This window comes from Borostomias antarcticus (genome assembly GCF_949987555.1).
Source record: "Borostomias antarcticus genome assembly, chromosome: 17".
In the NCBI taxonomy this organism is placed as follows: Eukaryota; Metazoa; Chordata; class Actinopteri; order Stomiiformes; family Stomiidae; genus Borostomias; species Borostomias antarcticus.
Window position 1 is genome coordinate 22651080 of NC_140250.1, and position 15000 is coordinate 22666079.

Consider the following 15000-nt stretch of genomic DNA (forward strand, 5'->3'; position numbering starts at 1 on the left):
TCATCCCCCGCCCACTGGGTGATATCCGACTCAGCCAATCAAATGACACCTACTACCTCGTTGGTTTGAAGCAATATAAGGAGCAGTTTTGGCGATCTGACTTTCACTTCTCTGATAGAATCACTCTGTGTTTTTACTATTGAAGTCCGTTTGCAACCGTATTGTTTCTTAATAAACCTGACTGAACATCTTTTTAAGCGAACCCAGGCTTTGGCAAATACTTTCATTTTTAAGCAACTACAATGGCTTAACTCAGGGAGGTCTGGCGAGTCCTGGACTCCCAGCCTGACCTGACCTGACCCCTGCTCCTCTCGTCAGCGGGAGCTGGGAAAGATCGGGCGCTGCCAACCTCGAGAGGACGGCTCGGCTCGGCGCCTAGCGTCGTGTTCCTCTGATTAGAGAGGGCCGTGTGTACGAGGACAGCGAGGCCGATTAAGCCTGGAGCTTTAGCGGGGGCTTTGGACAGAGGGTTAGAGAGGCGCCGGCCCTGCCGCCGTCACTCAAGACCGCTCGGCGCTCTCCGCTCGGCGCTGCCCGTCACCTCGGAGCGCCTGGAGCTCTGGGGCGGAGCCGTGAGATATATCTCAGAGAGTCACGACCCACATCCGCATCTCAGAGAGTCACGACCCACATCCGCATCTCAGAGAGTCACGACCCACATCCGCATCTCAGAGAGTCACGACCCACATCCGCATCTCAGAGAGTCACGACCCACATCCACATCTCAGAGAGTCACGACCCACATCCGCATCTCAGAGAGTCACGACCCACATCCGCATCTCAGAGAGTCACGACCCAAATCCACATCTCGAGTCACGACCCACATCCGCATCTCAGAGAGTCACGACCCACATCCGCATCTCAGAGAGTCACGACCCACATCCGCATCTCAGAGAGTCACGACCCACATCCGCATCTCAGAGAGTCACGACCCAAATCCACATCTCGAGTCACGACCCACATCCACATCTCAGAGAGTCACGACCCACATCCACATCTCAGAGAGTCACGACCCACATCCACATCTCAGAGAGTCACGACCCACATCCGCATCTCAGAGAGTCACGACCCACACCGCATCTCAGAGTCACGACCCACATCCACATCTCAGAGAGTCACGACCCACATCCACATCTCAGAGAGTCACGACCCACATCCACATCTCAGAGAGTCACGACCCAAATAGACATCTCAGAGATTCACGACCCACATCCACATCTCAGAGAGTCACGACCCACATCTTCTATCACAGGCGATATCACTGGTCGGGACCATCTTTTATGTCTGGTCTCAGAAGACAGGACTGCAGCCTGCCAACCGACCAGCCAGCCAAGTAACAGGACAGCCAACCAGCCAGCCAACCAGCTAGCCTGCCAGCCAACCAACCAGGTAGCCAGCCAACCAGCTAGCCAGCCTACCAACCAACCAGGTAGCCAGCCAACCAGCTAGCCAGCCTACCAACCAACCAGGTAGCCAGCCAACCAGCTAGCCAGCCAGCCAATCAACCAGGAAACCAGCCAACCAGCTAGCCAGCCTGCCAATCAACCAGGAAACCGGCCAACCAGCTAGCCAGCCTGCCAATCAACCAGGTAGCCAGCTAGCCAGCCTGCCAACCAACCAGGTAGCCAACCAGCTAGCCAGCCAGCCAATCAACCAGGTAGCCAGCCAACCAGCTAGCCAGCCTGCCAATCAACCAGGTAGCCAGCCAACCAGCTAGCCAGCCTGCCAATCAACCAGGTAGCCAGCCAACCAGCTAGCCAGCCAGGCTCCTCGCAGAAGTCAGCCATGAGCAGAGCCTCATCTTACCCAGCCCCTCGTGCAGCAGAGCGCACTTCCTGTCTAATCTGCAATCTGCTTACAGGCTGACTGGTGCTGCCTGAGCAGCTCAGTGTCACAGCATCAGCAAGTCACTGCTCTCAGCGCGGTGGGGGCACTCAGCCCTGGTGACAACCCCAGGGACCAAGCAGGGAGGACGCGAGGGGGTCCAAGACCAGGGATGATCACAGCTCTGGTACCCAGAGAAGGAGGAGGAGGAGTCCAACAGGCTCACCAAACAGGCTGTTTGTCTCGGATATTGACTGCTTGGGGCGGGGCCTGTCCGCTGTCCTGTCACGCGCTGGCACCTCCCTGTCTGAATGACCCCCTCAAGGCCCACCGCCGGACTAGCGATTGTCTGAGGCCATCGATTTCAGTGGAGGGCCGGCAGAGCTCAGATCACTTGGTTTCACATAGCAGCTCCACACAGTGTTGGGTGACGTAAGTGATGGTGCATCTCAGAAAATTTGAATATTGTGAAAAGGTCCATTATTTTCCGTAATTTCATTCAAAATGTGAAACTTTCATGTATTCTAGATCCATTACACGAAGTGAAATATTTCAAGCCTTTTTTGTTTCAATCTTTATGATTGTACAGTATGTTCATTTATACACGTTGTATAATAAACTTGGTGGGGGCTCCTTTTGCACAAATTTAATTACTGCATCAACATGGAGCGTGGCATGGAGGCAATCAGCCTTGAAAATATTTCACTACATGTGTAATGAATCTATAACATATGAAGGTGTCACTTTTTGAATGCCGAGATATGGCCGTTTCAATTCCCCCCATTGACAATGAATGGGGGGCTTTTTCCCTCCTGTATGGCGGTCCATGTTTGGGTGACTCATGGACCTGCCCCGTGATTCAGATCCGCCCCAAAATGTAATGGGTTCTAAGAAGAACCATGCTACACGCTTCCACTAAGTTTCACGAAAATCGGTCTGGTAGTTTTTGCGTAATCCTGCTAAAGAACCAACAGACCGACGAACAAACCAACCGATGCATGAACCAACGCAAGCCACCGAAAAATAGCCTCTGGTCCTGCGCTGTTGCTGGGGCGGAGGTAACAAGCCTCTAGACCCATATGAGCAGGAGCTTGAAGACTTGTACTACTTTGGTTTATTTTCAGAAAGTAATAGCTACACGCTGGAGTTTTGGTGTGGATTGGTGGAGAGCAGCGAACCAGAATAGCAGCAGCTGGAAGAGGGGGCCATGACACCTGGGTTGGGAGTGCTCATGGGATACTGGCCCGTCAGGGAGGGACCCAGAGATGGGCGGGGCTGCAGGGATGTCTGAATATAAAACACAACAAAGATGGATCTGTTGTACACACACACACACACACACACACACACACACACACATACACACACACTGTCAAATCATGCCTGGATATGTCTCTAGATATGCCTATATATGTCTTTAGTGATAATTACTGTTTCACAGTCTACGAAAGCACTTCTTCCCATTCTCTTGACAGGTGCTCCCTCTTCAATGGCAGACACACCTTCTAGCCTACTTCTACATGTTTTGGTTTTAGAGCTTCACTGAACCAAATCTGCTGAGTCAGCTGTCTAGTACGGAGAAGAGAGAGAGAGATGGGGGGAGAGAGAGAGAGAGAGAGAGAGAGAGAGAGAGAGCTGCACACAGTAGATGTGTGAGAGAGGGGAAATGTAAATGACCACATCACCACACACCAGTCAGGCTCCATGTTCTTGTTTGAATGTATGAATCATGAGGTCCACTTGGAGAGAGCAGGACAGACAAGCTCTTATTGTCCTGTGTTTCCAGCTCTCTTTCTCTCTCTCTCTCTCTCTCTCTCTGCTGTGCCTCAATCTTAAATGGGACAGTCACCCAAAGAAAGGATTAAATACAGTAATGCCTGATACGTCACTCCATTAAAAGCTTAGCGACAATCACAATGGTAGGGTGCTACTGCCGAGTCTAAATTAATACCCGGGTCTAGCACATGGGTTTACAGTACAGGAGCGCTGAGTCCACAGAGCTAGATCTAGGCCTAGCAGGCCGTGCTACATTCTCCATTCAATGGCTAGCTACAACAGTAGGCCACTGACAGCTGATGTGGTCCCTTGCTCAGAAATTATGTTTGAGCCACTGGTGAAAAGCCAGCGAGCAACTATACAGAAGGACATTGTACGTAAGTGAGTGGAGAGAGAGAAGGTTTCAGTATGTGATAAAGAAAAGAGTGTCCTTTTTTTTGCATTTCGTTTTATATGACCTTTTATGTGTTGCACTTTGTCTTGATGCTTTTAATGTCTCATGTCAAGCACTTTGAATTGCCTTGTTGCTGAAATGTGCTATACAAATAAACTTGCCTTGCCTAGTCAACCTGATGACGGCAGAACCTGATATAGATGTGCAGACTTCCTGGACTTCAAAAGGTAAGTACTGTACACATTACTTGTACAAGTCAACATTACCTGTTTGTCCATGGAAACCTTTAGTCATGTTTTGTATAAACCAGACTACCAGCAGGGAGGTTACATGAGCTTGAAAACCAGGATGACTCTGACCTTAAAACGCTTGGAGGAATCTCCCCGCGAAAACCTCAGCTTAAAGGAGAACCATGTTTTACACCAGCAACCCCCCCTCTCCCTCTCCCTTTCTCTGCCCAAATACTTTCCACATTAGTCTCCTTCAGCAGCCGTTGCGGCAGCCGGAGTGTGCGTTCAGCCCGGGCGCGCTCCGAATCTGGGTCCACGCCGCCTGTCCCGACACTACGGAGGCAGGAGCACCGTGGAGAGGAGGAGGGCCCCTCCCACCTGACCTCCAGCGACGGGCAGGGACAGGCACACATCATCACCTGCCGTGGTTGGCTGTCTGGCTGGCCCTGGAGGTTTCTGCAGCTTAGAAGGAGGCTTTATAAGATAACATACGGCCTTCGTTATAAAGTACGGCCTTGGTAATATCTACACTGAGAAATTTCTGCTAGTTAGAACGAAAGATGGATATCACAACATGAGATCACTGAAACTAGGTAACAAATATTCACAAGGGGACCAATTAGGACGAAGAAGACGGGAAGCAGCTAATGTCATCACAATCAGGTCATATAAGTAAAGCCGGCACCAAAGAATAGAAAAATATAGCATTCCAGCACACAGAGCTATCAATCGTAATGCACAAATGTAGGCCAGACATGGAATAAGACAACAAGCAATATGTGTCTTTCCTGCAATACCAGCACAAACACGGTTTCAAACCAAGCTACTGTAGTGCTTGACATAAAATCAGGCCGGTCGAGGTTTATCCTGGCAGCTGATTACAATTCCCTTCATTCAAAGTGTTTCATTTGTCCAGGGTACAGACTTGCACAATAAGGAAGGAGAACGGATACCTGTGTTGAGGTACTAAAGAGTGCATTTAATCCTAAGTAAGCATAATAAATCACTTCCTCGTGTCTTAAGGAGGTGTATTCATGTAATGAAGTCCACTGAGCCTATCTAACATTAGGCCCCCTCTGCAAAACTGCACTGGCGTCAAGGTTACCTTCTATTTCATATGAGCCAATGATTTCAAGACAATAAACTAGGCTATCAATCAACGAGAGAAAAGAATGGCTTCTACAACATCTGGACCTAAAGGAGACGAGGCACTCTGAAGGCCATTTCCATCTACTCTTCTTCTTCGTTCTCTTTGAAGCAGATGAATCGCGGACGCCATGTTGGGTACCGCACGTGACACGGCGAATCGCCAGTGACCTCAACGAACCATCGCAGCCAGGCTGAAATATCACCACCACCTGTCCCATTCCATTTCTTTCTGACACCCAACAACATGAGGACAGCCTGAGGACAAATCCAAAAAGGGCGGTCTGTCTGTCTGTCATCTAACCCAATGCAACAACATCTCCCTGAACCGCCCAGGTTCTCTCAATATAGCCTCAAACTCTCATTGGATGATAACTCTTAGGAGTTAGGACTTAGGAGCCAGGAAAAACCTGCCATTGTATTATAATGGACATATAGTAGTATTCTTGAATTAAATTCCTCCATCTGCAAACTCTCCTCTGTCTTGTTAGCCTATAATCATCTAAGTCCACCAGGGCTATACATCTTCTAACCAGGTCCAGTGGATGCCCCACTGTCACCAGCAGACCTCCCGGAGTCCGATAGATACCCCCATGTCTGCTGTGGATGTCGTAGCATGTCCGTAGGATGTTCTCTCTCCTATGATGCTTTTAGCCTCTCTTACTCTGAAATGTAATTTAATGTAATGTATTGCTTTATAAATGTTCTTAGCCGGTAGACAAACATACTCCAGGAGCTCGATCGCCTTGTTGAGAGGGGTCAGGGAAGAATTTTTACAGCTCACTTATCTGGCCCCCGGGTGATTACTGTTTTTTTGCTTCCCTCTGGAATATGTAGAGAGTGGGTCGTATGCCCACCTCCCTTGTTCTCTGTAAAGCGCATTGTGTTGCCTCTGGGTATGAAATGCGCTATACAAATAAAGCTTTGATTGATTGACTGATTGATTGATACATATTTGTACATGTTCCTGTACTCTGCAGCTCGGTATGTGCACGTTGACGATAGCGCTGTACGATTTACCTTGAAGTTGCTGGAGTTGACCCAGGTGGAGGCGACACCGTCCACCAGCCTGTCCAGGGCGGTCTGGTCCTGCTCCAGGTCATGTGACTTGTCCCTGTCGGAGATGTAGTTGATGAGCTCCTGGCCCACTTGCAGCCTGCGGCCCACGTCCTTCTGCAGCACCTGGACCAGACAGTACTCCATACTGGGCTCCATGGCCTAGCTCCGCCTCCTTCTCTGTCTCTGCCACGCCCTCGGTCTCAGCCTCTCCGGCGCGTCCTGTCCTGGCCAATCGCGTTCCACTGTTCAGGTAAACGGGAGGAGACGACGAATGGGTGTGCAACCCCCCCTCCCCTGGGCTTGAGGGTGAGCGATTGGAAGTAGGAAGAAAGGACAACCCAAGGAGTACACACCGGATGTATTTTTGTCCTGTAGCCTTCTCTATGTGTGCCAAGAGCTACCAGAGGGCCAGGCCACTGGGATGGAGGCTTGGGAATGGCAGCAATGCAGCATGTGTGTCTGGATGGCAGCTGGGGAGGGTTCTCTCTTTCTCTCTCTCCCTCTCTCTCTCTCCCTCTCTTGTTGTCTTCTTTGTGTGGAGGAGTAAAAGCCAAAGCGTTCTAGTGCCAGCCTGAGTGAGCGCAGCAGAGGCGGGCGAGGCGGTAACAGGAGATGGAGCGGATGGATCGGACGAGCCCGGTTGGGCAGAGCTTCATAACTCACTGTTACTCGGATGTTCCCGGGAAGCCCTGAGGGTCATGGGAAGAGAAACTATTAACACAAACCACACCGACCCGCACTCACCCCCCAACCTTAGTATGACTTCGAACGGTCAGCGAAATGGTAGAGATTCGCCACACTGACCCTCCCCCCCTTTGCCTTGCCGTCACCATGGTAACGCAGGTCAGAGGAGCACCACAGTAAGTGGTCAGTGCAGATGTTGAGGCGTGCAGTCGCTTGCTCGAAATGTGACTTAGTGAGTATCTTGCTATTCATTGTAAATAAGTACAAGGCTTTGGTGTGACCTGACAACAAGGTACACTTTTAATACTGGCCCACCTCCGCCTGGAGCGAGGTAGGATAGCCTACATAATGAATCTCCCGGGAGGACAGACACCAACCTACTAGGCCAAAGATAAAGGCTAGTCAACTACCTGCAACGTCAGATGTGTAGCATCTTCTGTGTGACACTTGTAGAAACACGTTATATAGATATAGTTATATAGATATAGACTGTTCTCTTAATATTCACTCTATTGTAGCACTTCTCTCGTCATGTTTGTGTAGGTAGACGCAGCCTGACGTCAGCTTTATCTAGTGGCAAAGCGTTCCCAGCAAACACGCAACCTCAGGGAGACGTTCAGATCATGTCTTAATAACGTCCGTCGGTCCTGAACCCCGTGTGTTCGTCTGCTGGACCCCTCAATATTCACACGTCTGGCTTGGACCCCTCTAAGACGTCTGTGGACGTGCAGAACAGGTTCAAAATCTGAACGTCTAAAAAAAACTTTCATTCTGGCTCCTAATTGGATGTCTTTGGACGTCCGAAAAAGACAAGAAATACATCTAAAAGACGTCTTTTAGACGTGTCTTTGCTCAGTGGGTTGTTGCTCGAGTTTGCCTATAGCTGGAATGCATTGCTTGCAAGCTTCTCATCAGGAATAAAACGAGGTGTAGTACAGTGACAGTTGCATTGAAATAATTGACCAAATCACTAGATTGCTGTTGATGGCGATTGTAAATGTGTGTGAATCAAATGATAAAAACTACTCTTTCGAATGCGAGACACTGTATCAAAGACTGTAGCCTACCCCTGTTCCTCGATTAGTTTATCAAACCGGCCCGCGGTGCACCGAGCTGCCGCAGATGGCGTTACAGTACCTAGACTCGAAATGCCAGGTAGCTAATATTTCCTGATAATTAACTCAAGACGAATGTGAATGATTCAATCATGTAACGTAAACGAAAAACGTAGAATGATTGTCAATATCCCTGGCCACGTTATTAATGTGTACTAATACTATTTGTATTAATGTGTAATTTGCCCGTAAAGTACAATTTGATTAATCAATCTGGTTCGGACCTTAAGAGGAGTGGAAGCCTAATGAAAACAATGGTGTCATTACGCAGGTGTGTTAATTTGGGTACCGGTTGTCACGACCACATGACAGTCACAGCCCCGGTGATCCAAAACCAACGAACCCAAGCTGAGCGAGCTGGTAACATAACGTCAGCTCAGTCACACCTACCAGGAGCCTACCACATCACAAAAGAAATGAAGAAAATCGCTCATTGACGATTTATATGACCGTGAAATTGTTTAAATATGTACTCACCTTATCCTGTTCCAATATAAAGATTTAAATATGTGAGGTCCGATAGGTTGATCAATAATATGAGCTTCAGAGTCCAGGAGGAGGTTCCTCTCCTCGGGAATGCTGCTGTATTCCGGATGAGAATGGGATTGTCGTGCGCATGCGCTGTCTTGAAAGTAGGGATGTGAGCTCTTGGGAAATTGTCGCATTTCACGTCTTTGATTAATAACGTTACGAACAGAGCAGAAATAAAATAGACAATGTAACAATCATGTTAGTGATAGTGTATGTATTATCAGTGTATTTGTCTTAGTTGATCATCCTCCATAAATTGCTCCGGCAGTCTTGTTACCCTACAAACGTAATATGAAACCACAAGTGACAGCTTTCATAATGCCCAGTTTTAATAAACATGCATATATAGATATGCACTCTCGGCATATCAAACGCAAACATTGATAACGCCAACCTAAGAACACAGGCGCAGCCCGGCCACGGATGTAGGGGCCAGGCCGTCAGTCAATGCCACTGAGGATGTCTCTACCGCCATCTAGTGGAGGGTGATAGACATGATCTCTCAATAGTAACTCGCAGGAAAGGCAAACATTACTGTAGTCATTTATTTTTATTACAGAAGCATAATACATGTGCATGTATATTTAGCAATCAAAAATAACAAACGCATTCGGACAGGCAAGGAAGACAATCTGAACAGAATTGAGAAGAGAGTTAATGTTATATATTAACACAAGACGACCATGCAAACACTGAGGATAGTGGTGCTCCGGCATGTCTTTATTTCAGGGCCACAAATGAAGGTAAAACAGGTGATTTGTGAGAGTTCACCCACCAAGACCTGCTTATAGAGATGAAGACCGGTGCTCTGTTAAAGACCAGCAGCATCAGTAGTAGTACTGGAGCTCAAGGATCATCTTTTAAAAAATACAAATAAAGTATTCAGTGCACAGATCTGAAGACACTGTGCTGTTGAAATGTCACTACGATTATTATTATTATTATTTTTTAAGATGATCCTTGAGCTCCAGTACTCTTCCATTTTGATAAAACAGCTGTTCGTAATTTTATTTCAACTCCATAATGTTGAATCACGGCAGCCTTTTGAGATGGAAACATAGGTCATTCGCTACTGCCCAGTAACAATTTCAAGCTGACCAGACTCCTGCTGTGTAATATACACAAGGATAGGGACCAACATGTACAAAAGTCTGCTTCTAAATGCAAAGCAAATCAGGGGCGCATATCAATGTCAGTGGGTCGGCTTTCATTCCGCTCCCTCCTCCTCTGTGGGCGCCTCGCCTTCTTGTGAAGGCGCTACGCCATCTGTGTGCTTGTCTTCCTGCTTCTCCTTCACTCCCTCCTCCTCTGTGGGTGCCTCCTTTCCTTTTGAGGGCTCCACGCAATCGGTGTGCGTATCCTCCTCCTCCGAAGAGCAGTCCTCCTCCTCCGCACCTTCGTCTCCGCTGCCTTCAGACTCGGGGGCGGACGTGGCCTTGACGACAACCTCGTCGTCCACGTCGTCGTCAGTGACCTTCACTGACCTCCTCCTCTCCAAGATAGACGGGGTGCAGACTGGGGTGGGGCCCTGACAAGAGGAGAATCATTAGACATACTCACCCGAGGGGGGGGGGGGGGGCAGGATAGGGACACAAGTCTGAAAATCCTTCAACTTCATAGGGCAGAGAACAAATGTATTGGACTGTATCCAAGAATCCTAATTTTCTCAGGGACTTTAGGTCATTCAAAAGCAAAGCCAACATGTGACTGTTTATTCAATACAGTTTCATGGCTTTCATTCAGAGCAAATGTGGGCACATGGGTTTTATCGTTCTGTCACAGACATAACAGGCAATAAGCTTAATGCACCACATTACTGTAGGCACAGTTATCTCACCCCAGACAACTGACTCACCTGGGGTAATTTTCAGTCTGTGCCAGAAAAGTAGCTCAGAGTAATGTAGCCTGAACTATTCGGAATCGGTAACTTAGTGTGATTCACAAACATGCCGTTCTCTGACGAGTTCCCCTTACCTCGCTACACGTGGATGAATCCATATCGGTGGATTTCTTCTTCCGTGGCACTTGGGCAGCCTGTAAAACAAGTTTCCCAAGGGATTGGTTTAGAGCCATGACAATATTCTGAGACTTAATGCTCCAATTACTGAAAAAAATGCATTTTCTTTTACTGAGCACCATTTTGTCAGTCTGAATTGCACACTTACGAAGCCTGGGAAGTCGTAGTCGATGCCCTTCTCAGCCAGTCTCTTGCGGAGCTTAGATTCCTTCTTGAGGAGTTTCCCCGTCATCTTGGCCAGCTCCTTTTCGGAGTGCTTCTTGTTATAGCGAGCAACAGACGGCTGCTTTGGCTTCGTGAACATCCTCTGGGAGCCGACAAACAGCTTCTCATGAACCTTCTCAGGAGGGACCACATGAGCTGGAAGACCAGAGAGGAGCAGGGAGACTGCATTATATTCCACTCTAAAGGCGGGTTCACACACACCAGCCACCACAAGAAGCTAGTTTTAATTCCGAGTCTGGGGCGGCCGTCCTGTCGCGGGCCCTCCCATAAGATTTGAGAAGTTGAGTCTTGAAAATGGCAGTTATATGGACAAAATATTCTATCACGATATGGGTCATTTCATATCTCGATAACGATATATATCATGATATACTGTACTGCCTCTCGTGCTTCGGTGGTAGAAGAGGTTTGTTGGACATGTGTTCCAGCATGTGGCATATAAATCCTTTTTACCCCGGCTTTGTTTGTTTACAGTGAACCAAAGAACAGACCCATGGACAGGTGAGTGGGTCAGTGGGAAACAGACCCAGGGACAGGTGAGTGGGTCAGTAGGAAGCAGACCCAGGGACAGGTGAGTGGGTCAGTGGGAAGCAGACCCATGGAAAGGTGAATGGGTCAGTAGGAAACAGACCCATGGACAGGTGAGTGGGTCAGTGGGAAGCAGACCCAGGGACAGGTGAGTGGGTCAGTGTGACAGACCCAGGGACAGGTGAATGGGTCAGTAGGAAGCAGACCCAGGGACAGGTGAGTGGGTCAGTAGGAAGCAGACCCAGGGACAGGTGAGTGGGTCAGTGGGAAGCAGACCCAGGGACAGGTGAATGGGTCAGTGGGAAGCAGACCCAGGGACAGGTGAGTGGGTCAGTGGGAAGCAGACCCAGGGACAGGTGAGTGGGTCAGTGGGAAGCAGACCCAGGGACAGGTGAGTGGGTCAGTGGGAAGCAGACCCAGGGACAGGTGAATGGGTCAGTGGGAAACAGACCCATGGACAGGTGAGTGGGTCAGTGTAGTGGAGGCAGAGCTCAAGAGACCCGCCCTCTTCAGGTAACATACCTTTGATCAGTCTCTCTCCCATCAGATAGTTGTTCATGGTCTCGGCCACAATCTTGGCCACTTCATCGCAGTCAAACTCCACGAATGCATATCCTTTGCTCCCACCTGTCTGAGGAAGACGAGAATGTCAGTCATGTCGGTGTTAGCCACTTTTCTATCTCTTCACAGTCTCCTGTTATGACCAGGAGATCTCCTGTTATAACCATCCTCTCTCTTTACAATCTCCTGTTATAGAGCCACCCTTCCATCTCGCTCCAACTTTTCTTAATACTTGTATTTCTTTTATTTATCATATGACTGTTCTCTGAGATGAGAAAATCTCTCAAGTAAGCGTTTCATTGTGTGACAAAAGACAACTTGAACTTGAGTAAGTTCATACTATGAGTCATAGATGTTTAGGGTTAACATAGCAGGTTTAAAAGACTTGGGGTTGACATAGGTTTAAAAGAGTTGATGTGGGCACATGGGTTTTATCGTTCTGTCACAGACATAACAGGCAATAAGCTTAATGCACCACATTACTGTAGGCACAGTTATCTCACCCCAGACAACAGACACACCTGGGGTAATTTTCAGTCTGTGCCAGAAGGCCACATTTCATGGCATGATATATTATGTGATATGTTGCAGCAAAGCTGGCTAAAAGACGTTTTTGTCTTTAAACTGGTGTTAAATGTCGATGGTAACTAAGCAAACCGAACTCTGTTTGAGCATAGGTAGCTCTATACTGGAGTCTAGGTAGCTCTATACTGGAGCCTAGGTAGCTCTATACTGGAGTCTAGGTAGCTCTATACTGGAGCCTAGGTAGCTCTATACTGGAGCCTAGGTAGCTCTATACTGGAGCCTAGGCAGCTCTATACTGGAGCCTAGGTAGCTCTATACTGGAGCCTAGGTAGCTCTATACTGGAGCCTAGGCAGCTCTATACTGGAGTCTAGGTAGCTCTATACTGGAGCCTAGGTAGCTCTATACTGGAGCCTAGGTAGATCTATACTGGAGCCTAGGTAGATCTATACTGGAGCCTAGGTAGATCTATACTGGAGCCTAGGTAGATCTATACTGGAGCCTAGGTAGCTCTATACTGGAGCCTAGGTAGCTCTATACTGGAGCCTAGGTAGCTCTATACTGGAGCCTAGGTAGTTCTATACTGGAGCCTAGGTAGCTCTATACTGGAGCCTAGGCAGCTCTATACTGGAGCCTGGGTAGCTCTATACTGGAGCCTAGGCAGCTCTATACTGGAGCCTAGGCAGCTCTATACTGGAGCCTAGGCAGCTCTATACTGGAGCCTAGGCAGCTCTATACTGGAGCCTGGGTAGCTCTATACTGGAGCCTAGGCAGCTCTATACTGGAGCCTAGGTAGATCTATACTGGAGCATAGGTAGCTCTATACTGGAGCCTAGGCAGCTCTATACTGGAGCCTAGGCAGCTCTATACTGGAGCCTAGGTAGCTCTATACTGGAGCCTAGGCAGCTCTATACTGGAGCCTAGGTAGCTCTATACTGGAGCCTAGGTAGCTCTATACTGGAGCATAGGTAGCTCTATACTGGAGTCTAGGTAGCTCTATACCTTTTTACTCCTTGAAAGCCGTAACCTCAGGACTTTCCCGAACTGCTCGAAGTAGGCCTTCAGCTCGGCCTCGAATAGCCCAACGGGAAGATGGCCGACGAAGATCACGCCTGGATTCAGTTGGTGACCCTGAGAGAAGAGAAGAGAGGAGAGGAGAGAAAAGAGAGAAGAGAAGAGAAGAGGGGAGAGGAGAGGAGAAGAGGAGAGAAGAGAGAAGAGTTACTCGGTACACATGGAACCAGAGCATCCAGGGAAAGGCAGCGGCCCTTATTTCACGGGCACGTAGCTATGTCCGTGCCACCGTTTCAGTTTGGCCTTTGCTTAATAACGCCAGCTAACGTGCCTAGCTTGATAAAGCCAAATATGAAATAAAAATTAAACTATCTCGTTTACCCAGCAAACACACAACGTCAGGGAGACGTTCAGATCATGTCTTAATAACGTCCGTCGGTCCTGAACCCCGTGTTCGTCTGCTGGACCCCTCAATATTCACACGTCTGGCTTGGACCCCTCTAAGACGTCTGTGGACGTGCAGAACAGGTTCAAAATCTGAACGTCTAAAAAAACTTTCATTCTGGCTCCTAATTGGATGTCTTTGGACGTCCGGAAAAGACAAAAAAGACATCTAAAAGACGTCTTTTAGACGTGTCTTTGCTCAGTGGGTAGTAACGTTGTAATGGCGGCGAGGCTAAACCACCTCGTGTTAAAGTAACCGAACGTGTCCTAGTCTCACGTGGACCGGGTCGTACCTGGTTCGGTCTCTTCTTCACCGCTTGGACCTTCTTCTTGAACTCGGCCTCCTCACTCGGGTCCAACGCCAGCAACTGTTTAGCCGGCTTAGCTGTGGCCGGTCCTTTATGTTCAGTCATTGCACTTTTTCTTTTCGGAAGATATGTATTGAGCTGCGAGAGAGAGAACACACGCTTCCCGAGAGAACCACGTTTATATTAGTTCCGCCAAGGACGTCAAGGAAACTGTGAAGTATAAACTACGATTTGCTCGTTTTTACACAGCGCCACCTACCAGCGTGGAGGACTTTGCTCTGCCACCTACAACACATAAGAATCTAAACCATACTACAGAATAGAGGTTACATTTCCTCTCATTTCACAGTACAATCTTTATTGTAGGTCACATTCAGGAGTTGCATCTTCTAAGAGGGGTTGGGATTGGATCATAGAGGGAGGTGTAGTGAGAGAGAGGGGGCTGGGGCATAAATCAAAGAGAGGTGGAGGGAGGGGAGGAAGAGAGAGGGGAGGGAGGGAGAGATGGAGAGAGAGGGGAGGGAGTGAGGGATGGGGAGGGAGGGAGAGAGAGGGGAGGGAGGGAGAGATGGAGAGAGAGGGGAGGGAGTGAGGGATGGGGAGGGAGGGAGAGAGAGGGGA

The 15000-nt window shown here is 48.6% G+C and overlaps 2 protein-coding genes across 2 annotated transcripts in view; both read right to left on the reverse strand.

Moving 5' to 3' along the window:
* Nucleotides 1-8800, reverse strand: part of clasp1a (cytoplasmic linker associated protein 1a) — a 73129-nt gene extending 64329 nt beyond the window's left edge. Inside the window, exons 1-2 of the mRNA XM_084451494.1 lie at nt 8706-8800; nt 6391-7118 (exon numbers count right to left, since the gene is read on the reverse strand). Coding sequence (XP_084307620.1) covers nt 6391-6585 — 195 coding nt within the window. The 5' untranslated portion in view covers nt 6586-7118; nt 8706-8800. The remainder of the gene's footprint in view (nt 1-6390; nt 7119-8705) is intronic.
* A 515-nt stretch (nt 8801-9315) lies between these two features.
* nifk (nucleolar protein interacting with the FHA domain of MKI67) lies at nt 9316-14531 on the reverse strand. The gene is made up of 6 exons (XM_084451736.1): nt 14365-14531; nt 13616-13744; nt 12052-12160; nt 10925-11136; nt 10734-10793; nt 9316-10287 (listed from the first exon to the last, which is right to left on the reverse strand). The coding sequence occupies exons 1-6, from the start codon at nt 14482-14484 to the stop codon at nt 9967-9969; spliced, it is 951 nt and encodes a 316-aa protein (XP_084307862.1). The 5' UTR covers nt 14485-14531; the 3' UTR covers nt 9316-9966.
* Between the last annotated feature and the right edge of the window lie 469 nt (nt 14532-15000).

What these genes read in the sequence shown, in the direction of transcription:
- nifk (XM_084451736.1), bottom strand. Translation starts at nt 14,484, where the DNA reads ATGACTGAACATAAAGGACCGGCCACAGCTAAGCCGGCTAAACAGTTG. An exon ending in GGCTTTCAAGGAGTAAAAAG is followed by an intron (nt 12,161 to 13,615) that starts GTATAGAGCTAC and finishes CGTCTTCCTCAG; the next exon opens with ACAGGTGGGAGCAAAGGATA. An exon ending in ATTCATCCACGTGTAGCGAG is followed by an intron (nt 10,288 to 10,733) that starts GTAAGGGGAACT and finishes TCCTCTTGTCAG; the next exon opens with GGCCCCACCCCAGTCTGCAC.